The following is a 24,098-nucleotide window of genomic DNA, read 5'->3' as shown; positions in this document are numbered from 1 at the left end:
TGGGGAAAAGATAAAAGAACTTTTTATTTATTGTTGCTTATACCTACTTTGGTCGCCTAAACTTCATCCCTGTGGCAGAGCCCAGCTGGCAAATCCCTCCTCTCTGGGGCATACCTTCAAGTATTTCAGTAACAACTAACCTTCCCTGAGTTCCAGATGAACTCATCCTATTCTCATGAGAGCTGTATGAGGCGCCTAATTTGTAGATGGGGAAATGGAGGCTGATAGAGGTCAAGTCACTTCGCCATGGGTGCACAGCCAGTGAGGGGCAGAAGCAGAGATCTGAATCCATCCGGTGCAGGATCGTTGCCTCCTCTCCTCCAGATTAGACATACACCATACCTTTTCCTTACACTCACACTGAGCAGCTCAAGTGTTCATCCATTCATTGTTTCTCACATTCGTTCATTTATTAAGTCACCTGACGTTCCTGAGCTCAGGTTGGGTGCTAGATGCAAGCTCAGGCCGCCCCTACATCACCTACCCACACCTGCCACACTCTCAGGACTCTGCCCCAAGAACCCAAACTCCATTTATTACAAAAGACTGGGTTTATCACATTGTACTGTAAACAGGTCTCCCTGACCCCAAGGTTCAGAGAGGGAGCCTGGGTCAAGGCCGCAATGGCCCCCTTTGACATCCCCCTCACCCCTGCATGAAGGTCCTTGGTGGAACAGGGTGCTGAGACCAGGCCTTGGAGTGGTCCCGTGTTTATAAGACCAAATGGGTCCAAGGACCCCGCACACATATGTACATGTATAAAACACAGGCCACGGCTTCCCTTCCACGGGGTGTTGCCAGAGCAGGATCATTGGCGCCCACCCTGGGAGAGGAGGAAGACAGCCATGGCAGGGAGCACTGGCAGCTGCCTCGGCTGGAGCGGCCGGTCAGCCCGGACACCAAGGGGCCTGTGGTCACAGGCTGGTCCTAGAGTGGCAGCTCTAGGCCACTTGGATCTGCAGGTCCTCGTCTTCATCCAGGTCACTGGCTCCATCCCCAGCCTCCTCGGTGCCGAAGCGAGCACTTCGGATCTTCCCAAAGAGGGGTGCGTTCTGCTGCTGCCTGCGGAGCCTGTGGAGCCAGGAGGCAGGAGGGAGGACAGGAGGGTTGGGGGCAGTCTGTCACAGGGGGTGGGGGGAACACTGCAAGTGACTGAGCCTTCCCTAGCACTTCCCTGCTGCCAGGCACCAGCTGGGACCTTCTCCCTCCAGTATCCCATGTCACAGCATCCTCCTGGAAGCCGCTGAGGTGAGGGAGGTGCTACTGTCACCCTCGTTTTACAGACGAGGAAACTGAGGCACAGAGCAGTCAGGTAATTTGCCTAGTCCCCTAGACCGCAGGGAGAGAGGCTGGGCTCTGCAGTGGGCCCGGGCCAGAGTCAAAGCAGACACTAAGGGTCGTACTGCTAGGATTCGAACCTATGCCACGATGGGAGAGAGTTTGGGGGTGGTGGGTCTGAGTCCCCTAGATCCCCAATGACAGTGAAAAAGTGCTCCACCCTAGTTCTTCCCCACACTGAATTCCTAAAGCCAAAGTTTATGAGGGCTGGTGGAGGAAATGCCCATCCCCCAGCGGAGTGGCCGCCTTGGCTCCATCTTACTGGAAGGCATGAATTATTAACACGGCAGGGAGGGGGCCAGGCGGGGGCCTCCATTACGGGCTGTGATTTAGTGAGCTGTCCCCGGAACATTAAAGCACAAAAAGTTGGAAAATAAAACGAGGCAGCGGTCCTGGGCAGCCCTGCCCTCCCCGTTGGAAGCGCTGGAGAGGCTGGGTACATACAGCCTGCCTGCCTCCTTCGGAACAACGTGGCCAACGCTGTGGTAAAGCCTGGTAAAGCCCGGGGCTCGGGGCCTCTGAGGGGGTATGACTGGGTGGGGGCGCAGAGTGGGCAGCCTGGGCCCCCATGCAACATTTTATGGACATCACCCCAGGCAGATGGGGAAACTGAGGCTAGGCTGGCCACGTCACACAGCTGTCAGGTCTGTATTCCTAGCCACTCTCAGCACATGGCAGCATACAGTATGTGCTCTGTAAATGGGGGCAGTGATGGCTGGGGGGTGGGGTTGGGGAGGGGCTGTCTGGCTGGACCACCTGCCAGCTGTGTGGCCGGGGAAACACCCTCTTAGGCCTTAGTTTCCTTATCTGTCAGCTTTCTAGAAAAAAAATCTTCTACTTCCCTTCTGTCATAGGAGCGTGATTCTTGTACAACGTGGGACCCAAACAGAAGTACAACTCCTCCCCCCAACCAGAGCCCCCAGCAGCCTCCCCTGGATGCGAGGGGAGTAGCAACAGCAGCAGCTGACAGGTCCTCTGCACATACAATGTGCCAGGCACTTTTATAAGCTCAGTTAAACTGACACAGAGAGGTTAAGCAAGTGGCCCAAGACCACACAGACCATTTCCAAGCTAGTAAGTGTAGATTCCCACCCACCCAGGCAGTCTGGCTGCAGAGCCTGCGTCGCTCTGTCCCGTGGAATCAGAGGATGCGAGTAAGGGCCTGGCACAGGGAGACAGCACAGTGGTCCTGACGCCCCTGGCTGGTGGGGAGTGCTTGTGGATTTAGGAGGGCCTTGGACTTGGCTCTCTGTCACCTTATGGGCCTAGGGAGAGTACAGGGAGAGGGGGCGACTCACAGAGTATTGGGATGGGTGGTCAGGGGAGGGAGGAAGAGTGTGCTGGGTGGGTCCCCCAGAGACGCCTTGGTCGTTCCTTGGTTCCTCACCAAGGCTTTGGCTGATGGGTTGGGCCTACCATGAGGGCTGGGGCTCCTCCCTGCTTCCCTGTGCTCCTATCCCTCTGATTCCAGCCGGCTTGGGGTTCACTGCAGCCCGGGGACCCTGAGGGCTGCTTGTTCTTGCTGCCCCTGACTCCCCAGATCCTTTGGACCTGACCTTTCCAGCCTCCCCTTCCTTCCCTCTCACCACCCACCCACCTGCTTGCTAGCCGGTCACAGGTCACACAGGTCACACGTAGGAGGTGGTTGCAGGGCTCTCAGCTGCTCTCACTTCCTGCACTTTCCTGCCTTGATTTCCTGGCCCTGGCCCTTCCTGCCTGGAGGGGACAGGATTCTGGCCCCAGGCGTTCTGGGTCTCTTCCTTCCCCACCTTCCCCTCTAGTCAACCTTGACCCGGGAGGAAGTCTCCTGCCCTGTTTCTGTGTCCTGGCTGGGAATCCTGCCCCCGCAGCCACGCCACCCCCCTCCGCCCCTGCCCCCATCCCCGCTGCTGCAATCAGGGCTGTGCGCCCACCTGGACTGCAGATGCTCCAGCTGCACTTGGAGGTTCTCGCTCTGCTCTGTCTGCTCGTCCAGCGACCGCTGCAGCTTACGTGCCTGGTTGTGGGCCTCGTCCAGCTGGAGGGGGAGCAGGGCCAAGGGCGCAAAGGTCACCTTGGGTCAGCCTGGCCTGTCGTCTGCCCAGGACCAGCCACTCCTGCCATTCCTCTGCCTTTCCTAAGAGCAATCCCTGTCTGTCCCTTGAGGCCCAGACCTAAGGCCCACCTCCTCCAAGGAAGCTTCCCTTTGCTCCTTGCCATCCCTGCCACCCTTGCCTTCCAAATCTACATATTTTCCGAGACCCTGAGCTACTGATTCGGCCATCAGCCCGCCTACCGCTCTCTCCCTATGGGTCTTTTTGTCTGACCATTCATCTGTGGACTAACATCTGCCCACGGAGACACCTACCTACCCCTTGCCACTGCTTATTCTACTTGGCCAACCATTCACCCCATTCTATCTGCTTCTACTCTCCTAGACACACCTATCATCCCATCTGTCCACCCTTCTGTCCATTCACCCTTCAATGTGCTGTTCCAACCTAGTTATCTAGCCATCTTTCCACTGTCCACAGTCATCTATCTTTTCCGTGCATCTATATACTCATGAATCCATATACTCATTGGTCATTCATCCAGTCACCCACCTATCCATCCACCTATCCACCCATCCATCCAACCACTATCTCCCCATCCCCCTACCCAACCACCCACTCATCCACTCACCCATCCACACACCTATCTACCCATCCACCCATCTAGTCACCCACTCATCCATCCAGTTACCTACCCAACAGACCTATCTATCCACCCATCCACCCATCCAGTTACCTACCCATCCATTCACCCTTCCAGTCACCCCCCTATCCACCCATCTACCCATCCAATCACCTACCCATCCATCACCCATCCAGTCACTTATCAGACATCTATTGTTATATTTCATCCATCCCCCTCCCCCTCCCTTCCTCATCTACCAGCCCTCTATTTTCTCAGCCATCTGTTCATCCATCCGTGGAGTTACTTTCTTGTTCCATTTCCACATCTAGGTGCTACACAGACCACCGACATGTCCACCCACTCACCCCTCCACTAATCTATCCAGCTACTCATCCACCCTGCCTGTCTGTTTTTCTTTGCACACTATCTACCACCCACCAGACGCTGCCATCTCTGCCCCCGCCCCCACCCCCCACCCTCCCCTGGGCCCCTCTGGGCACTGGGGTCCCAGCTCACAGTGACACGGACGGCCCCTGCAGCCCCGCACCTACCGCAGCTGAGGCATGAGGCCACCCTCGGGCCCCAGTGGGTGCTCACCTCGTCCTCGGCCTGGGCCAGCTCCTTCTTGAGCTCCTCCACCCGTAGCCGCAGCTTCTTCACTTCTGCCTCGTGCTGCTCCACTCGCCGGTTGGCGTGTGCCAACTCGGCCACCTTCTCCTGAAACTGCTTCTTCAGCTTGGCGTGCACGTGCTTCAGGTCTGCTAGCTCCTGCGGGGAGGACGGTGTCAGGGGGTACCTGTCGGTTCTCTGTGTGCCTCCCACGCCCAGAATGAGGCCTACACACAGCAGGGGCTCTGCAGACGTGCGGCCGATGCGGTGGGTTCCGTGCCAGAGTGAACATCGAGCACGGGCACGGGGCCCACCGGGGTCCAGGGCCGGCACCACCTCTACCTCAGCCGGCCCGTGGGCTGGAGCTGGACACAGTGGGTGCTTGGCCCTGGCTGCAGTGGGGGCTGCCCCAGCCCCCCGCCCGGCCCCAGCCGTACCACCCACTCCCCCACCTTGTTCTTCTCAAAAAGTGCGGCCTGGCTGGCCCGCAGGTCACAGTCCAGTGCGCTGGCCGTCTGCCTCCGCCGTCGGGCCAGTGCCTCCTCCAGGTCCCCCACCTGTGCCCGCAGCTTCTTGTTCTCCCGTTCCAGGCCTAGCTTCTCAGTCTCCAGCCGCTCACGGCGACCCCACTCAGCGGCGTTCTCTGCCTGCAGCCGCTCCATCTACCGCAGGGCAGGACAGGGTCAGGGCTCCAGGGGGAAGGGGGCACAGGAGGGCCTGAGCTGCCTCCCCCCTGCCCCCCCGCTCCCCCTCCTCCTCGTCCTCCTGGAGCCATTTTTGGCTCCAGGAAGCAGATCCAGCTGCAGCAGCTATAATTAACCTGGGCTGGTTTCATGGTGTGCAGGATGTGGGGGTGCTTCTGGTCCCCTGGTCCCTGTGTGGGAGAGAGGCCCACTGTCCCCTGCAGCCCGCCCACAGACCGGAGCACCTTCTGGGTGTGGCTGGCCCTCACCTCAGCACACAGACCTGGTTCTTGCCCTCTTCTGGATGGTTGGCTGATGGAGGCAAGGCCCCGGCCCCCCACCCCCCTACCTCCCCACACCAGCCCCAAGCCCATCCGGGTCCTGCCGGTGGCCTCACCTCACCCCTCAGCTCAGCCATCTTCCTGTCCATGCTGGACCGTGCACCTAGCTCGTCCTCCAGGTCTTCGGACATGCGACCCAGCTCGTCCTGGTGGGCCTCCTTCAGGATGCTGAGCTGCAGGACACAGCATAGCCCGGTTCTGTGACAAGCACCTGGGTACACCCCTGGAACCGGCTCCAGGGTCATGGGTGCTGGGGCAGGAGCGCTCAGCAAGGAGCCTGATGTGAAATCCAGACGCACCCCTGGGTATCCAGGACAGAGCCTAAATCTGCCTGCTTGTGCCACTTCCTCCTACCTCATGACCATCTGCCTCCCAGAGTCCACTCGTGGCTCCTGTCACCCCATCTTCCACAACAGCAGCCCAGAATGAGCTCTTTAAAAAGATAAATCCAATTGTATTCCCATCCCTGGGTTCCTTAGGATAAGGCTCGACTCCTTTCTATGCTCTCACAAATATGGCTGGACTCTTGCCCATCTCTCCTTTCTCCCCTTAGTTCACTGTGCTCCAGCCTCGAGTCCACAAACACACCGAGTTCCTGTCTACCCCTGGGCCTTTGCATATACGGTTTTCTCTACCTGGTGTACTCTTTCCAGGATTATTTTTATTTTATTTTATTATTTTATTTTATTATTTTATTTTTTAATTATTTTTTTTACAGGGTTGACTTTTCACAGTTCTTGGGCCTTGGCCTAGATGCCCCCTCCTCAGGGAGGCCTCTTTCACCCTCCCTGACTACAAGTGGTGCCTCCTTTCTTGTCCGTCCCATTCCCCACCAGGATGTGAGCTCGGGAGGACAGAGAGCTTGTGTGTCCACCTTTGTATCCCTATGTGGCCTTGGCACTGGGTGGCCCTGTGAACTGGCTGAATGCGCCTGGTGGATCCGAACAGGGTCTGCGTGTGGGTGCGGGCTTGGCCACATCAGGATTGCCTGCAGTGGTGGCCACATGGTGTAGGCCCTGCACTGCGCATGTGCCGTGCATGAAGAAAACCAACAAACTATCACTCTGTGTGATGATGGGGACGAGCCCCAAATCCACGACACTGAGGAAAAGAAGCCAGTTACAAAGGAGAATCTTTAGAATTATCTGCTAAACTGAGCACTCATGCTTTATTCACTTTTCTGCAAATGGTTCATCATTTGAAAAGACTCAAAAGGCAGATTTCTGCCCCCCTGCTCCCCAAGATGTCACTTGAGGAGGGCGAGCGTTTTAGGGTCTTCCCTAAGAGAGTCTACCATGAGACAGTGTCAGTTGCTTCCAGGGCAGTTCCAGGCTCTGAGGGCTGGCATCTCCGCGCACCTTCTGGAAATGTCCCGGGTCCTGCAGACTTTCCCCAGGTGGCCGCGCCCCCTGGTGGCCACGGGGGCCTGCACGGGAGGCAGGGGCAGCCACCCAGGGGGCCCCGCTGGCCGAGTCCCCATACTGCAGGCCCTCTGCCAGCTGCCAGCTGGCGCCTCAGTTTTGTCATTTACAAAATGGGGACCTCAGGGTCCAGCGTCCTTGACTGCCCCGAGGCAGGAGTGACAGGGAGCACACACTAGACTCGGTGAATCCTCCATCCAGACTTGTCCCCTTCAGCCTGGTTGAGGAAGTCCAGTGAGGTCTGGTTCCCTGGTGACCTCATCCCTCACAAGGGTGGCTTCTTTAGGTCTTGCCTTAAATGTCACCTTCTGGGAGAGGCCATTCTTTTTTTTTTTTTCCCCCTTAATTTTCATTTTTTATTTATTTACTTACTGCTTTGTCATTTTATTTTATTTTCTTATTTTTTTAGACATGGCATTCTTGACCTGCCATCCCAGCTCCCTTATCCTGTCTGACTCCTTCATATTTTATGAATTTACCTGCCCAGTTACTGTTGGGATCTCCATGCCCCACTCCACAGCCCCTCCCTCCCCAAGGTAAGCTTCTGAAAACAGGGACACAGCCTGCTCGAGCACTCAGGATAGCATGTGGCTCATGGCCAGCGTTTGACAGGGAATGACCAAACTCCCTTCTTTCTCCCACTGCTGAAATTCAACAGTGCGGTGCTGCTTCCTCTAGGAAGACCACTGTTTCTGAGACTCACCTGCTTGAGCATTTCCTGCTTGGTCTTGTTCAGCTCCTCGTACTTGATCTTCCACTGGCTTAGCTCCCCTTCCAGCTTCTCAATGTTCCTGCTCAGTGTCAGTTTATCCCTGGAGAGAGGAAGAGGAGAGACAGACATGGGGAGGGCCCACTGAGGCTCTCTGCTGAGAGTCCTCCTGTGCAGCCTACACCAGTACAGTCTGTGTCTGAAGTCTTTGCCTCAGCATTCAAGGCCCTGGCACCCCATACTATGGCAGGCATGCCAATTTTGCATTCCTTCTGGAGCTGTCCACCTCTGACCCCCTGTACAATTGCGGATGCCCAACTCACAAGTGGGCAGGTCACCGGGACTCCAGGGCATTGGTCATCCCTGCGTAAGAGTCTCAGGCTCAACAGCCAAATATGACCTCTGTTCTTGTATGTACTGTGGTTGCCTGTAAGGCACAGTCCTGGGGTCAGAAAAGCTGGAAAACATGGTCCAGTGGGTCTTGGATGGAGGGGTCACCTCTGGTCATTATCACTGGGTTGGGGGGATGGTCTCCTATGATCCCCACTCTGCACTCTGATCTGTGCATGAATGAGATGCTGTGGGTAAAGAGCATGAGACCTGGCCCCTGGCACACAGTAGGTGCTCAACTAACAGCTATATTTATTCTTACTCTTCAGCATGCTTGCCTCCTGACAGCCCTCCCTCTCGGGGAACCGGACATTTCACGCCTCTCACATGGGCTTCTCAGAGGAGACAATGCCACCCTCTAGGAGGCATTTCTGGTAATCAGGCATGACTGGGTCACTCAGTGGGCGGGGATGAGGGTTGCCTCTGTCCTGCACTGAATGCCAAGGGCCATCCCACCCACCCCGGAATTATCTTGCATCCCCATGTAACATGTGCATGTCCTGTTGGACATCCCTGGGGGTGAAAATCATCTGAGCCTAGACCTTCACTCTGATTTACATATAAACAGAAAGTATCTTTTGTACTAACAGAGCGTTTCCCCAGGAACAGAATCGGTGTGTAAACTGAGGGAATGTTGGGCTTTGCTTTGTTCAGAACTTTGTTCAGAAAGGCCGTTACTCTCAGGAAATCTTGTCACCACCATGACGGCACTGGTGTATCTGAGTGGCCGACCCCACAATCTACACCTGTAGTTTTTGTGGCTGTCCTGGGAGGTGAGCCCATACACACAACGCCTGACTCTGAGGGCGCACTATGCTGGGAGTACCTGCTGGGAGGGTTATCGTCACCACCCTTCTTTGGAAAGGCACCAGATTCTGACTACATCTGTCTCTTGGACACCGTGGGTTTCAACCACATGGGTCCATATACACGTGGGTCGTTTTGATAAATACAGTACGGCATCGTATTTTTCTTTTTCTAAATGTTTTCTTTCCTCTAGCTTCCTTTCTTGTAAGAATACAGCACATAATACATAGAATACACACGATACATGTTGATCGACTATTTATATTACCAGTAAGGCTTCTGGCCAACAATTGGCTATTAGTAAAGTTTTGGGGGGATCAAATTTTAGGGAGTCAGATTTTCAACTGCACGAGGGGGGTTGTCAGTGCCCCTGACCCCAACATTGTTCAAAGAACAACTACACTTCGTTATTTCCTCTAGTGGAGCTGGGCCTGAGCATGTCCACATCACATTATATATATTTGGTTACAAACACCCTTCATGGGACCTGGGTGGTGCAGCGGTTTGGCGCCTGCCTTTGGCCCAGGGCACGATCCTGGAGACCTGGGATCGACTCCCACGTCGGGCTCCTGGTGCATGGAGCCTGCTTCTCCCTCTGCCTATGTCTCTGCCTCTTTCTCTCTCTCTGTGTGTGACTATCATAAATAAATTTAAAAAAAATTAAAAAACAAACAAACAAACACCCTTCATTTATGCTTTATCTTTCGGGTTAGTGAAACAGATTGCTTTTTGCCCGTCTTGCTTAAACAGAAATTTATGGTCTTGCAGTCCTGGTGGCTAGAAGTCTAAGCTCAAGCGGTCAGTCTGCAGGGCTGGTTCTGTCTAAGGCCCATGAGAGGGAGCCTGTCCTCTCGTTTCTGGGAGTCTGCGGGCCATCTCTGGTGTTCTTTGACTTACAGAAGCATCCCCCTGATCTTTGCCTTTTTTTTTTTTTTAAGTAGGCTCTCTGCCCAACATGGGGCTTGAGCTCACAACCCCATATCAAGAGTTGCTTGCTCCACTGCCTGAGCCAGACAGGCGTCTCCCGATCTCTGTCTTCATACTATCCATGCCTTTAATTTCTAGACAGAAAAGGGGGTGTTACAAAATGTTCATTATAATCAGGCCTGTCCCTTGATCAAGGTCACTGGTGACCTCCATATTCTAAATCTGCTGGTCAGTGCTTAGCCCTCTTCTTCCTTGATCAGTTGCTCACTCCCTCCTCCATGAACACAGTGCGCCTGGTTTCCCTGACCCTTCCCAGACTCCCTTCTCCTGTTTCCTCTGCCGCTTGGCTCTTTCTCTGATCTCTAAACTCTGGCTGACTCCAGGGCCACATCCTCTGACCTCCCTCACCCAGCTCACAGCTTTTGAAATCACCTATTCACTGCTGACTCCTGTGTTTTTACCTCCAGCCCAGATCTCCCTCATGAAGTCCAGACTCATTCATGTACCCAGCTGCCTCCCTGTCATCTCTAATTCAACTAGTCCAAACCTGAATTCCCATCTGCAACCCTTCAGCCTCCTTGACCCTCCCTTCCCTGCTTTTACCTTTGCCCATGACACTGTCTCCCCACTAGGACAGAAGCTCCATGAGGCGGGGGGTGGGGAGGGCTTGGGTTCAATTATAGCCATATCCTCACTGCTAATTCCAGGTCTGACCCAGAACAAATGCACGATACATATTATTTAAATTAACAACACAAAACTTGCACTGGGTGCTCCAGTTACAGTACATTGCTCCAAAATTCCAAGCCTAAATAGTGCCCTTCACCTTCAGCAAGTCTCATGTTCCATGACATGGACTTTCATCCTGTGATCCTGATGGTGCCTTGGTGTGCCTCCCCCCACCCCCCCTCCCAGGCCCTGTTTCCCTCCTGGAACTCACTCTCGCTCCTTGAGCAACACCTTCTGGGACTCATCCAACCGCAGCCGCAGGGCAGTCAACTTGGATGTATCCTCCTCAATGGTGGCTGTGTCTTCCCAGGGTAGCCGGCTGCGCTCCTGGCGGCCTGAGCTGCTCCGTGGGACCCCGGCCCCCATGCTTCGTGCCTCCCAGCAGCCATCAGGCTCCTCTGGTCTGTTCTTCAGCAGGCTCTCCACTAGCTCCAGCTCCTGTAGAGACCAAGGTGGAGGATGGACCGGTGGCTGCTGAGCCCTCACCCCCCATTGCCGACTTCATGAACTTTCCTAGGTCCTGACCTTGGGCAAGTCACACAGCCCTTGTGGGCCCCAATTTCCTCTTTTGGAGCCTGCCTCTCCATCCCCTCTACTGGGCCTCTCCCTTTCACCTCCTGGAACTGCATACAGAGTCAGCCACCAAAGTTCCCTGTTATCTTAGGAGATTTCCCAGGAAAGGTGGTAAGGTCCCTGTCACTGGAAGTATGCAAACATATGGTGGGACCTGATGTGAATGGATGCAGAAACAGGGACTCCTACAATGGATAGGAACTAGATTTCCTCAAAAGGAATTCTGGCTCTAAGATTCCATTCTTTAGGAGCAAACGCTAAGGTACTGGAAAGTAGGTGACATAAAAGATGCACAGGAAAGCAACCCCTGTGAGCAGAACCAGCTCCTAGACAGGAAGTAGTGAAAGACTATTGACTCAAAAAAAAAAAAAAAAAAAAAAAGACTATTGACTCAGTGCCAAGCACCACCCTTTCCCCCATCCCCCCGGCTTCTTATTCCCCTTTGCCCATCCAGCCTTGCCCCTGCTGCACCCCAGGCCTGCCTCTGACCACAAATCTGAAACATCCATGGCCTCTGTTCCTCCAGCCTGGCTTCCCCCATGACCTTTCTAGATGAGTCTATGCCAGCTCCTTCCCTGTCTGGCCCTGTTTCCCTGTGTGGATGGGGACAGTGGCCCTGAGAACTACCTGTGAAGAGAGGTTCTACTAATGTATCTCAGACACAGTCTGGGTGGTGGCCTCAAATGCCACCTGGTTCAAAGCCCTATTTCACAAATGGGGAAACAGGGAGAGAAGGGACTGGTTCTGGGTCACAGAACACAGAAGTGGCTGGGCTGGAGAAAAAGAATCAGACCAAAACCCCAAGGCCTCTGCCACTGCACCTGCTAGCTCCTGGAATGCAACTTTCAACCACAGCAAGGACAGGACAGGAATAGCACCGTGAGGCTAGCTGACAGGGGCTGTCATCATCTGTCCCAAAGAAGAGCAACAAATGCCACCTCCAGACACCAGGCAGGCCTGGGAGTACTGGAGGCATCAGCCACCAGGAGGCAGCAGTGCCCACTCTAGCCTGCAGGGGTGGCAGGGGCTGGGCAGGGGAGGGGAGAGAAGGGGAAGGGGTAGCCAAGAATCTCAGCTGGAGGAGCTGGACTGCCTGAGGATGGAGCTGGGAGGAACCTGAGCCTGGACTCTGCTCTTAGAAGGCCTGCTCAGTCAGGGGCCGCTGCCCTCACACCCACCATTCCTGCTCCAGCCATCCTGATTTGGAGGTCACCTGGGTTCAACTACCCAGCACTCCAGTCACCAGGTGGGAGACCTTAGTACTTAATCTCTCTGTGCCTCAGTGTGCTCATCCACAAAGCAAACACCTCTTGGGATTGTGATTGGATTAATTAGATCCTGCACATGCCAGCGTAGTGCTCTCTGTAGGTGCCCACAGGATGATGGGAGCTGTCATTCCCCGGCTCTGGGCTTTTGCATGCCTAGAAAGCCAGCTTGCGTATTTCCAGCTAATTCGTTCCCATCAGCTTGAATGGGACCTCTTCTAGGAAAGCTTGTGTGAAGCCCCCTCCCCAGAGCCTGGTTCAGGGACCTTCTCTGTGCTTCTAGTACCCTAACAACCTCCACCTCTCAGGCTTTGACTGATGCGGTTGTAAATGTTGACTCCTAACCACCTCCCCACCCATTCAAGTTGAAAGAAGGAATGGACTCAGTTCTGCGGCTAACGGATGCCTACCAGGCAGGTGCTCCCATCGGCTGCTGTCCCGAAGGGGCGATTCTAGGGTTCTGTTGGCTGCTTAGGCGCAGGAGTGGAGAACACCAGGTCCCAGGCCTCTCCACCCTCTCCACCGCCGCCAGAAGACTGGCGCCCTGAGTCCCGGCGGCGCAGCGGAGGCGATGCAGGAGAGTGAAGCCTCCCGGGCGACCGAGCCCTCCGGGTCCCCCTCGCGGCCCCGCCCTCCGCCCTCGGGCCCCCAGCGCCCAGGCCCTGCCACGAGCCCGCCTCCTCGCCAGCCCCACCCGCGCCGCGCACCTGGCTGCCGGCGGGCGCTTCGGCCCCGACGTCGCGCACCGGCTCCTGCTCCCGCTCAGGCTCGGGCTCGGGCTCCGGCCCGTCGGGCGTCCTGTCGGCGGCCCCCCGGGCGCCCCGCAGCCGCGCCAGCTCGCGGCCCCGCGCCTCGCACTCGCCCTGCGCCTCCTGGCGCTCGCGCCGCGCGCCCGCCAGCTCCTTGGTGAGCGCGTCGAGGCGCTGGCGCAGCTGGCGCACCTCCTCGCGGGCGCGGTTGCGCTCGGCGCGCACCTTGCTCCACTTCTCGCGCCAGTTGGCCGTGCAGTCGGACCACCAGCGCATGGTCTTCTCCATCTGCGCCGCCCGCGCGCGCGCCTCCTCCAGCTCCCGCAGCCGCAGCTCCTCGCGGCTCTCCCAGTCCCCGTCGGCCAGCAGCGCGGGCGGCGGCGGCAGCGGCAGCGGCAGCGGCAGCGCGGGCGGCGGCCCCGGCGAGGGCGTGCCGCTGGGCGGCGTGGGCGGCAGCGAGTCGGCGGGGCCCCCGCGCTCGGGCGACGGGCTGCCCAGGATGGTCAGCAGGCTGCCCTTGGACAGCTGCGGAGACTCGGCCAGCCGGGGGCTGGGCCCGTGGCTCATGGTGCGGCCGGCCGGGCGGGCCCCGGGGTCCACCTCGGGGCGGGCTCAGCGGCGGCGCGGGGGCGGCCGGGTGTGCATGACGACGGCCACCGGTCCCCGCCGCTCTCCCGGCCGCCGCCCGGGGCGGGACGCCTCCTCCTCGGACCTGTCGGAGAACGCAACCGTTAGCAGGTCGTGGCCCCCATCTGTCCATACGGGCAGGGCGCGGTTTGCTCCAGGGAAGGCCCCAGGGAGGCGTGGTGGTGGGCAAGGGCTGTGGCCGCTTCCTCCCCGGCTTCCAGACACCCCCTCCAGTCCCTTCATCCTGCGGCCAAGGCAGCCCATCAAAACCCTGATCTGCTGCTGTCCTTGACTTCTAAGTCGCATTTCACCGAGCGAATGGCCCCCCCATCTCCACCCCAAGTGCAGCATGCTTGCACACCGACATTACTCCCAGGAGTCCCCTCCCTGCCTCTTTCTGCGCTGAGCTAACTCTTCTCATCCTTAAAATTTATGAGATACCACTCCTCCTGGAAGTCCTCCGGGACCACCTGAAGCCAGGTGGCCAGCCACGCCTGTGCCTCCATTAGTAGTGTGACCAACCTCACCTACCATTTATCTGTTTCCCTGCCTGCTCCCCATCCTCACCCCAGGCTGTGGGTTTGCTGAGTGCAGGGCTGGCTCTTGGCCACTGTTTCTGTCCCAGCATATGATGACAATGACGATGACATTTGTAGAGGGCCAACTACAGGCCAGGTGCCACGCCCACGGCCTTATGTGGACTATCTCATTTATTCCTCTCAATAGACTCAAGGAAGAGACTGCCATTTACGCCAGAGGAAAGAGGAGGCTCGGAAAGGTTCAAGCCCACATGTGATTCCAGATGCGGTATCTAGGAGCCCAAATGCAAACACTGGTAAGAGTATGGTGAAAGCAACGCATGCTCTGGTGTTCTGATGGGTGTCTAGATGGCAGGGGTGGGGACCAGTGGGTGTGCAGTGTGGTGAGGGGTCCCATCGCTGGGCTCTGCTATTCATCAGCCACATCACTTTAAAGGAAAGTGAGTCACAGGTCCTCCTCCTCTCTGTCCCTCTCTCCCTCCACTGTGGTCTTGCGTGGATCACCACCACCAGCAGCCCCTTGGGATGTCACACTCTCCCTTCCCTATTGAGCTGAGCCTGTCCCACAAATCCTCACCCCCAATCCCAAGACTCTGCCCCAACGACCAGCTCTTCCTCTGCAGTGCGTCGCTGGTAGGGCTCCCAGCACCACAGCAAAGTGCCTCAGCGCCGGCTGCTCCAGCATGCCTCGCTTACTATCTCTGTCCCCTTTCCACCCTCCTCTCACCTCTAACCCCTCACTCTCAGCAGGTGACCTAATGTTACAGTTCACAGTGAAATGGGAAGCTATCAGATTGGCACGCCCTCCGGGCCCTGCCCCCAGGCCCATGGCCTCCTCCTCTCTGCCCCTAAGAAGATGGAAGGGCTCTCCCTCTTTGGGTCAAAGTGTCTCCCATCCCTGACATGGATGCCCTCTTCAGGGGGCCTCACCCCTGCCTGAGTCCCTTCTGGCACAATCTTCTCCCTCCCTGCTTCCTCTCTCCTTCTCTTCGAGGCCCATCTACCCTTTTGGTCTCCCTTGCTCTCTCTCCAGGCCCCAGCAGGCTGGCGTCCAGCCATGCTGCCCATGGGGCAAGTCTCAGCCCCCGCCAGGGTGCCCTCTCTGGCTGTGGGCACCGTCAGTCCCTCCTGCTTCCCTGCATCAGTCTCTTCCCTGGGCTGCCATGCTCTCTGGTCTTTCTCCTACTCTCCAGCTGTTCCCACCAGCCTTCCTGTGGCAATCTGGGCTCACTGTTGAGTGCTGGTGTCATCTAGTCTTGGGCCCCCTTTTCTCTCGCTGCCCTCTCCTGAGCCACGGCACCGTGTCCTAACAACCCCAAATCTCTCTTTCCAGCCAGGCTGCCCTCCAGACACCACCCCCTTACCCCTCATCTCTATTTGGCTGCCCCTCAGATAACTCAGACTCAGACTGGTCAAACTGGAACTCTTCTCTATTCCCTCCACAACCAGCTCCTCCTTCTGGATGCCCCCCCCTGGGAGAAGAGCCCTTTTTCCCTCTTTCATGCTCTGGAGGATGTTCTGGAATCTGCTTTCCCTCTCCACCCTGCCACCTCCAAGTCTTGTGGGTCTGTCTGCCACACATCACAAGGAGCTATCCACCTTCCAGCCATGCTGCCACTAAGCTGTCCAGGCCACCACACCACCTCCCACCTGGGCGACCCCAGCCACCGCCTCCCTGCCCTGTCCCCTGGCAAGCTGTGCCTTTTTCAAATCTGTTCTAAACAGCAGCAGCCAGAGTGAGTTTTTAAAAATGCAAACCTGACCATGTCAGAGGCCACACCCTTTGTTGTTGGCAACAGTTGTGACCCCTCTCTGGCATCAAGTCCACGTTCACTCCCTCTAGGAGTCCAACTCCAAAAACTCTTCAATCCCAAGAGGAGCTACGGCCACCTGATCCCACCATTTGTTCACTGTCCGAGCCGCCCACCCCAGCCCCTGTCCCCTTGCCCAGTTCCCACTCCATGACCCTAATCTTTCCCGGCCAATGCCTTCAGTGACCCAGGACCCTCTTCTGTCCTGTTCCCTCTGGACAATGCCAGTCCAGGGCACTCCACTGCTCTGCCTGTCTTGCCTTCACCTATCTGAGCAGGCATGGCAGCTTTCACCACCACGTGGACCTGGCATCAGTTTAAGTCCACGACTGTTAGCATCTTGGTGCTGCCCAGTGATCCTACTGTATTTCTCTAGTCTGTTTGCTGTTTGTTAACTGTCTGCCTCCACCAGGCATCAGTTCTAGGCGCAGCTCTGTCACCAACCTCATGTAAGCCACTGCCCCCTTTTGGGCCTCAGTTTCTTTACCTGTAGAATGGGGGTGGGGGTGAGGTAGACCAGTGGGCTTGATTAAGGAAGGGATCCTTCAGATTCACTTTGACACTTGCTTAAAATGCAGTTCCTGGGCCCTCCCTCCCCCTCTCCCCCACTAAGACTCCTGGTCAGTAGGCATGGGGCTGGGAATTTGCATTTTACTAGTCCAAGTGGGGGACACTTGAGTATTTGGTGATACTTTGTCACCACCCATAGTTTTCATACATACAAACGTGTATGTCTCAATGCCACTAACACCTGCACAGACAAAGTTACAGACCCAGACACGGCCACACAGATCTAGGTTCTAGCTCCCTGTATGCCACTAACTTGCTGGCAGGCTGCATGCCTTCTGACTCAGTCTCCCCGTCTGTGCAGTGAGGTGGCAGGCTCAGATGCCATCTGCATTCAGACATCTCTGCACACCCTGCAGACACACAGGTAATCCCACACACATACACACAGATACGAAGACATGAGGAGACACACATATCCTCGGAGATGGACCTATATGCACATACAGCTATATGGATGCACAGAGGTGCTCACCTGGAGATACAGAGTCACAGATGTGCCCGACGACAGACACATGCCAACAGACAGATGGATACACACAGAGAGACTGCAGATACTCATCCCTGAGATGAACTTGGCCACACACAGACACACATACAGGCACTCACACTCCTCTCCCCATTTTCCTGGCCCAGCTCCACGAGAAGGTCTTGGAAAAGAAAAACAATGTGAGAGCCTGAGGGGGAGGGGAGGAGCCAGGAAATCCCAGTGCTAGCCTGGCGACCACCACAGCTGCGCTGGTCATGGGGACTGGTGGGAGGGTCCTCCAGGCTCTGTCCGCTGGGCCCTCCTGGCTGCCCCTAAACTGAGAGGGTGGCAGGGAGGGGGCCCGATGCCATATCCTCTCTGCCTCTGGAAGCCTCCAGGCCTGGCATGGTGCTCAGCGGGATGGGGGCGGGCTCCTTCCAGGAATCTCCAGCCTGTCATGCAGGGGCAGGGCCGGCGCCACCCAGGCCCCTAATGGCTTCCAGGCGCCCATGCTAAAGGCAGGGGTGGGCTCCAGACTCAGCTCCTGTTGTCCTTCCCAGCAGCCTGGCCCAGTCCCTCCTGGGGGCTGAGGGAGGAGGAAGGGGAACAAGGGGGAAAGAGGAGCTCTCAACAGTCCTCCTGCCTTTCCTCTTGCAAGCCCAGGGTCCCCTGGAGGCTGTGTGTGCACACGTGTGGGAAGCGGTGGATGTCCAAGGTTGGTTTTCTCTAGAAGCACGCTCCCCCAGCACACTGGGAATCCTGCACTCTGTGTGGACTCAGGGCAGCCAGACCCTGCCTAGCAACGCCTCCCCTCACCCCTGCTCCCACCCCACTCACATAACACAGCCTCAGGGACATGGACACACACACACACACACACACACACACACACACACATAGCCCTAGTAACGGCCACACTCAGTGAGAGTCATGTAACACAGAAGCTCAGCTCACAGTGACAGAGACAGGCTCTGGCTGCCCTGTCCTGCCCGTCCCCTCCCCACCAAGCTCAGTGACTTCCTCCCATAGGGTGTGTGTTTTCTATGTGTGGGGTGGCCTCCTGATTCCCCAAGGGTTTCACCCCCCCCCCCCCCCCCAAAGAGCAGGTCGGGGAGGGACCAGCCACTACAGGCCCCAGAGAGCCTGCCCCAGCCCACCCTCCCTTCTGCCTCCTACCAGCCAGACGGGTCTATTCCTGCGCTAATCCTCAGGGTTTCTGCTCAGGCTGTTCCCCCTACCTGACTCTAAAAAACCTCACCCCTCCTTCAGGCTCAGTTCCACCACTTCCAGGAAATGCCTTGATCTCCTCGGCCCCAAGTGCTCCCTGGGGAGCACAGCCCTACAAACTGTCACAGCCACATCTGGCCAGATGCCCTCTTCTTTTGCAGGGCACGCTTCCCCAACCCAGACTTGTGCCACCCACAGCTTCTTGGATACAGGATTTTTTTTTTTAAAGATTTTATTTATTTATTCATGAAGGATACAGAGAGAGAGAAAGACAGGGAGAGACACAGGCAGAGGGAGAAGCAGGCTCCATGCAGGGACCCCAATGTGGGACTCGATCCTGGGACCCCAGGATCATGACCCAATCCAAAGGCAGGCGCTAAACTGCTGAGCCACCCAGGGATCCCTTGGATACAGGATTTGCTTAAAGTTGGCTGGTGGGGCCAGCAGAGAGCTAAAACTGTGACCCTGCATCCCCTTAGTGGGATAGTCCCTCCTAGTGGGACTCAGAGCTCCTGGACCCCAGCCCCATAGCTGTCTTCATTGCCCCAGGCAGCTGTGGGCTCACTCTAGGGCAGGAACTAAAATGTTTTGATATCGTACTTGCTTCAGGCCAGGCCCTCATCCACCTTGTCCACAGAAAAGTGACCAGTGAGAGGCTCCTGCTGCTTGTGGAACTGTGTAGATGGTCTCCCCTCCTTTCTCCATCAGCAAACTCTTACAAATCCTTCAAGACCCTCCTCTGGGAAGCCTTCTCTGGCCTCACACAGAATATGTTAGTGTTCCCAAAGCACTGCCACCTCCCTGTTCTTCAGTAATGGCACGAGGAAATCTTGGTCTCTCTGGCTGTCATTATGGGGCCCAGCATACAGCAGATGCGCATAAATGCTTTCTAGGCTGATGGACTGTTAGGGGTCCCCTTGTGGAGAAAGAGGGTTGAACTATCCTAAGGATAAGGAGTCATTTTGGGGCCAGGTTTCAAACCAGGCAGGTATCTGAAACTGTGGCCAAGGTCAAAGTCAGAAGTCATTACATGGCCAGGTCAGGGATTAGGCCTCTTACCTAAGTGGCCCACAGGAGGACGACTTTGTGTTTTGTCCTTGGCATGTTTAGATGAGTCTCAATATCCAGCGAAAGAAGTGAGCAATGCTGAAGCCTGGACAGGGGCCAGCTGAGGGGTTTGGGCATTGCCCAGTGGCCCACCTCTGCCCTCAAGCTCAGAGCCCCACTCTGTCCTTCCAGAACATTTCAGGTGGCGCTCTGGAGCTGCCCATGGCCACAGGCCTGGCTGTGGGAAGGGAGCAGAGCCCAGCAGGAAACCGCAGAGGACAGCCTGATTGGATAAGTGCAGGGTTCAAGGCTGGTCAGCCCACAGACTGCGGGCACCTGTCCCTCGGACCTGCTGCCTGGGCTCCAGCCACTGGATCACCAGTAGAGGACTGAGAGAAGGGAGGGAGGTAAGGAGGGCCTGCAGGATAGACCCGAGTGAGCCTCGGGGTAGGCACCTCTGGCCTGTCCCAGGTATCTCCATCTCAGGCTTAGGAGCCACAGAGATGTCCTAGGTCACATTTAGAACCCCTTTCTTTCCAATGGGCCAACGCCCAGAGGAGCAGGTACTTGTCCACCTCCACACAGAGGACCAGCAGCAAGGTGGGGCTGGAGTGCTGGGATCGGCTGCCTCCCCGCCAGGGTTATGTCTACCTGAGGGGCCTGATGTCTGCGGATGGGGGCCTCAGGCCTCAGGCCGAGCGGCCAGGCACAGCTGGTCGGGGAGAGACTGAGGGCGGCGCGCGGGGGCCGGCCTGCCTGCGGGCCAGCGGCCGCCTCTCAGCGACTCCTTGGACTCTTCGCCCAGGTAGAGCGCACATGCCCCCCGCCCCGGCTCCGCCACTGATACGCTGTGGGATGTCTGCGCCTTTCTGCCTGCGCCTTCTGGGCCTGTTTCCTTGCCTGTACCATGGGGGCGAGGCGCTAACGAGCTCCCTAAAAGCTCCGTCCAGCAAGTGGGCAGACCCTGTGCCAACCCGAACCCACTAGAACCAACCCGACCGCCCTGTCTGTCTGTACAGCCCACACTTAAGATACGGAAACAGGAGCCCGGGGAGATGCGCCTGCAGCTCTCCTCCACGGGCGCCGTCGGAACGCCGAGGCAGCTCCAGCCCGCTGCATTCTCCTCGCACGGGCCCGCCGCTCGTAGCGGCCCAGGCTCCTTCCAGAAATTCGCTTTCGGCCCTCCCACGCCGAGAGTCGCGTCCGGCCCTCCCTTCCTCGCCGCCTCCCCACCCGCCGGGGCCGGGCACGGCCGCCCCGCTCCCTCTAGCGGCTGGCGGGGGCAGAGGGGGCTCCCGGCCCCGCGCGGCGCGGTCCCGCCCACCCCGCCGCAGGGCCCCCATTGGCGGCCGCCGCGGGCCGAGGCGGGGGCGCCGCGCTCCGATTGGCTCGGGCGCCCGTCCGTCCCACACTCGCCATGGTGACCACGTTGGGTCCCGGGAGAGTTCCCAATTCCGCCCCCGCCCGCGCCCCCTCCCGGCCCGGCCCGGCCCGGCCCGGCCCGCAGCATTCCGAAGGCGGCTCTGCCCTCCCCCCGCGGCCCCGCGGCCCCTCCGCACCCGACGTCCGGGGCCGGGAGGTGGCGGGAGCCCGGGAGGGGGCCAGGAAGTTCTGCCCGGAGTTTGGGGGTTGCTGCGGACGCTGCGCCCCTCTCCTCCAGCACGCCCCGCCTTAACCCCTTCCCTCCCGCGGAAGGTTCGCGGGCTGGGGGAGTCCCCGGGCGCCGCGGCCCGCCGCCCCCGGCCCTGCCGCCCCCGCTCACCTCGGCCGGGCACCCGCGGGCTCCGGACGTCCGACCCGCCGCGGCTGGGCGGAGCGGGCACGGGGCTGGCTGCGGCCGCCGCCGGGAGGGCCGAGGGAGGGCCGCCGAGTCTCCTCCTCCCTCCCGGGGGGGAGGGGAGGGAGGGGAGGGGAGGGAGGGGGAGACGGCGGGGCGGGGACCGGGGCGGGGGGCCCGGGCGAGCGGCGGCGCCGTGTGACCTGGGCCCGCCGAGTTGCCGCGGTGGGGGCAGCGGCCGGGCTCGGGCCGGGGCGGGGCGGGGCGGGGCGGGGCGGCGGGCCCCGCTGGAGAGCGAGCGGGACCCGACGGAGGCCCGGCCCCGCCTGGAGGCCGGGTCTGGGGGCCTCGAGGGGTCCGGCCTCCCGCCTCGGGTTTCCGAGCGCCGGCGCCGCCCCAGGCGCCCTGCTGCAGGGGTGGGCGCCGCCGTCCTGCGGGGCGCGGGGTGCGGGGCGCGGGGCGCGCCGGCCGAGCGTTCACTGTTACCTGCATTCCTCCGGGGAGCCGCGGAGCAGCAAGTCTCTGCCCTTCACCGGGCCTCAGTTTCCCCTTCGTGCCGCAAAACGGCTCATCGAAGTAACCTCCCGCGTGTGGGGAAGGCTGGTGGGCCCTTGGCCCGCGGGGCGGAGGTTTTCCCCGAGGTGCCGCTGAGCTCCGTGCCGGCGGTACGGGAAGGCGCTCCAGGGCGCCCTGGGCGGGCTTCCTCTGCTTTGGGAATGAGGTGGCTGCGGTTTGGGCAGGAGATGGGGTCGGACACCTTTCCACACCATATCCTGTACCTGGAAGGCGACTGCAAAGATTCCTCCCCACCCCCGCCCCCACCCCCCTTTTTTTCTTTTCTTTTAAAGTAGGCTGCACACGCACTGTGAGATGAAGAGTCTCCTGCTCCACCAGCTGAGCCAGCCAGGCGCCCCTGCGGTGAATCCTTCTAAAAATACAACCCAGACTTCACAGAGATAGTGAGGGGGAACCAGAGCGTACTGGGACTTTGCCTTGAAAAGGAAACTGAAAGTGGTGAAGAAAAATTAGCTTTAACTCATGATTAACACTGTTTAGATTGTGATCCCAACCATGCAGACATCAGAATGAAGAATCCGCTCTGTTACAGAAAGAGGGTTACTTTTGCAAGTATAGTGGAGAGTTTCACAGGCAAGGATCACTCTGAATCCTTTGGTAGTCAAGCAACTCTCTTTGAAGGACTGGTCGTGTCTCTTCCTTTGTGGTCAGCTAGGGCTTCATTGGTATAGTGTCACATCAACTTCATGAAACCCCACACTTTTTGCAAGATTTGCAGTTTCGCCTGTCAGTTCATTTGCTTCATGTTTGGATGGTTACCCGCTGATATTATTTGAGGGAGACAGATTTGGGTGAGGGTATGTCAGAGAGGGAACTACTCTAAGTGTTGCAAAGCTGGTCTTTGCTTTCTCTGCAACCTTGGGCCTGTGAGAGTCAGATATTGAGTAGTCAGAGGATAGGACTCCCAGTTGGAAAGCTGAGGAAATGCTCAGGGGGGCTTTTGGTTGCTAAGGACAGCAATGGGCCAAGAGCCAGCCCCTGGTTCCTTCCCAGGTGCTCTTTCTGGATGGAGGCAGCAGTAGGGATGGAGAAGGTTGAGGATGCCAAGTCAGTGGTGAACCTAAGCTCCAAGTAGAATGTCACAGTTAGGCCCTCTTTCTTAACAAAGGAAGTAGTCCTAGGATTGTCCCTTGCAGCAGATGGTGAAATCCCAAGAGGTCATGGAACCAAGAGGTATACTGACCATAGGCTTGGCAGTTCATATGAATGATCTAAGCTTTAAGTCACCCCTACCCCACCATCTTATAGTGAGAAAAGTGAAAATCAAGTGACAGGCTTGGGGTCACAAAGCCAGAAGATCTGAGAGCCTAGATCTGACTCAATCTTGCCATTTTCACCACTATTCCTAAAACCACATGTCCCATGGGTGCCTGGGTGGCTCAGCAGTTTAGCGTCTGCCTTCAGCCCAGGGTGTGATCCTGGAGTCCTGGGATTGAGTCCCGTGTTGGGCTCCATGCGTGGAGCCTGCTTCTCCCTCTGCCTGTGTCTCTGCCCCTCTCTCTGTGTCTCTCATGAATAAATAGATAAAATCTTTTTTAAAAAAAACATAGAGACAGAGTAGAGTGGTGGTGGCCAGGGGCTGTCAGGAAGGTGTGTGCAAGGTTGCTACTGAGTGGGGATAGAGTTCCAATTTGGGAAGGTGGAAACGTTCTGGATAGTGGATGGTGGTGACGGCTGCATAGCAATGTGGATGTACTTAATGCCATGGAATTGCACACTTAAAAAATTGTTAAAATGGTAGATTTTGTGTATATTTTGCCACAATAAAAATCATTAAAAGTCAGATATCTAGTTTTCTGTGTCCAATAAAAGGTCAAAGAATGAAAAAATAAGGATATGGGGCAATGGTAGAGAAGAGTTAGAGAAAATTTAGCCCTAAACGAAGGCTTCTCCTGGATGCAGCCAGGATTGAAAAACACTGAAAAGTAAATGACTTTTTTCATGGTGAGACTAAATTTATGTATGTTCTGTTTGGGGGGTCCCACTTATCGTCCTCTTGCAGATCACAGGGTGAGTAGCCCCATGGGGAGAGACACTTCACTAGAGATGGTGTGTGGCTATCCCAGAGTGGGGAGCAGGAGGTGGCTTGCTGCCTCCCTCCCTGCCTGGGGGCGCTGAACAGGGACTGGCGTGCTTCTAAAGCTGAAGCATCTGGAATGTTTTATAGGGGAGTTGGAGGTAGAGCAGCCTTCCAAGGGGAAGCACGACCAGAGCTGCCCCTGAGCCTTTGAAGGATGAAGAGTTGGGGTCCTGCCCAGT

The 24,098-nt window shown here is 57.4% G+C and overlaps 1 protein-coding gene across 1 annotated transcript; it reads right to left on the bottom strand.

Annotated features, from left to right (window-relative positions):
• Window positions 1–22,203, bottom strand: CCDC102A (coiled-coil domain containing 102A). Its single transcript, XM_038530959.1, has 9 exons — window positions 21,750–22,203; window positions 13,158–13,911; window positions 10,824–11,050; window positions 7,754–7,862; window positions 5,686–5,802; window positions 5,058–5,267; window positions 4,594–4,764; window positions 3,252–3,355; window positions 1–1,071 (listed from the first exon to the last, which is right to left on the bottom strand). The coding sequence occupies exons 2-9, from the start codon at window positions 13,764–13,766 to the stop codon at window positions 942–944; spliced, it is 1,677 nt and encodes a 558-aa protein (XP_038386887.1). The 5' UTR covers window positions 13,767–13,911; window positions 21,750–22,203; the 3' UTR covers window positions 1–941.
• Window positions 22,204–24,098: the final 1,895 nt, after the last annotated feature.

This window comes from Canis lupus, chromosome 2, assembly GCF_011100685.1.
Source record: "Canis lupus familiaris isolate Mischka breed German Shepherd chromosome 2, alternate assembly UU_Cfam_GSD_1.0, whole genome shotgun sequence".
Lineage (NCBI taxonomy): Eukaryota > Metazoa > Chordata > Mammalia > Carnivora > Canidae > Canis > Canis lupus.
Note: the sequence above shows the minus strand (reverse complement) of the source record. Positions and strands in the feature narration are given on the sequence as shown.

Bases quoted from the DNA above. Each gene is read 5' to 3' on its own strand.
- CCDC102A (XM_038530959.1), bottom strand. From the start codon at position 13,766: ATGAGCCACGGGCCCAGCCCCCGGCTGGCCGAGTCTCCGCAGCTGTCC. The intron at 7,863-10,823 runs GTGAGTTCCAGG...TCCTCTCTCCAG, and splicing joins GTGTTGCTCAAGGAGCGAGA to GGATAAACTGACACTGAGCA. The intron at 5,803-7,753 runs GTGAGTCTCAGA...TGTGTCCTGCAG, and splicing joins AGCAGGAAATGCTCAAGCAG to CTCAGCATCCTGAAGGAGGC.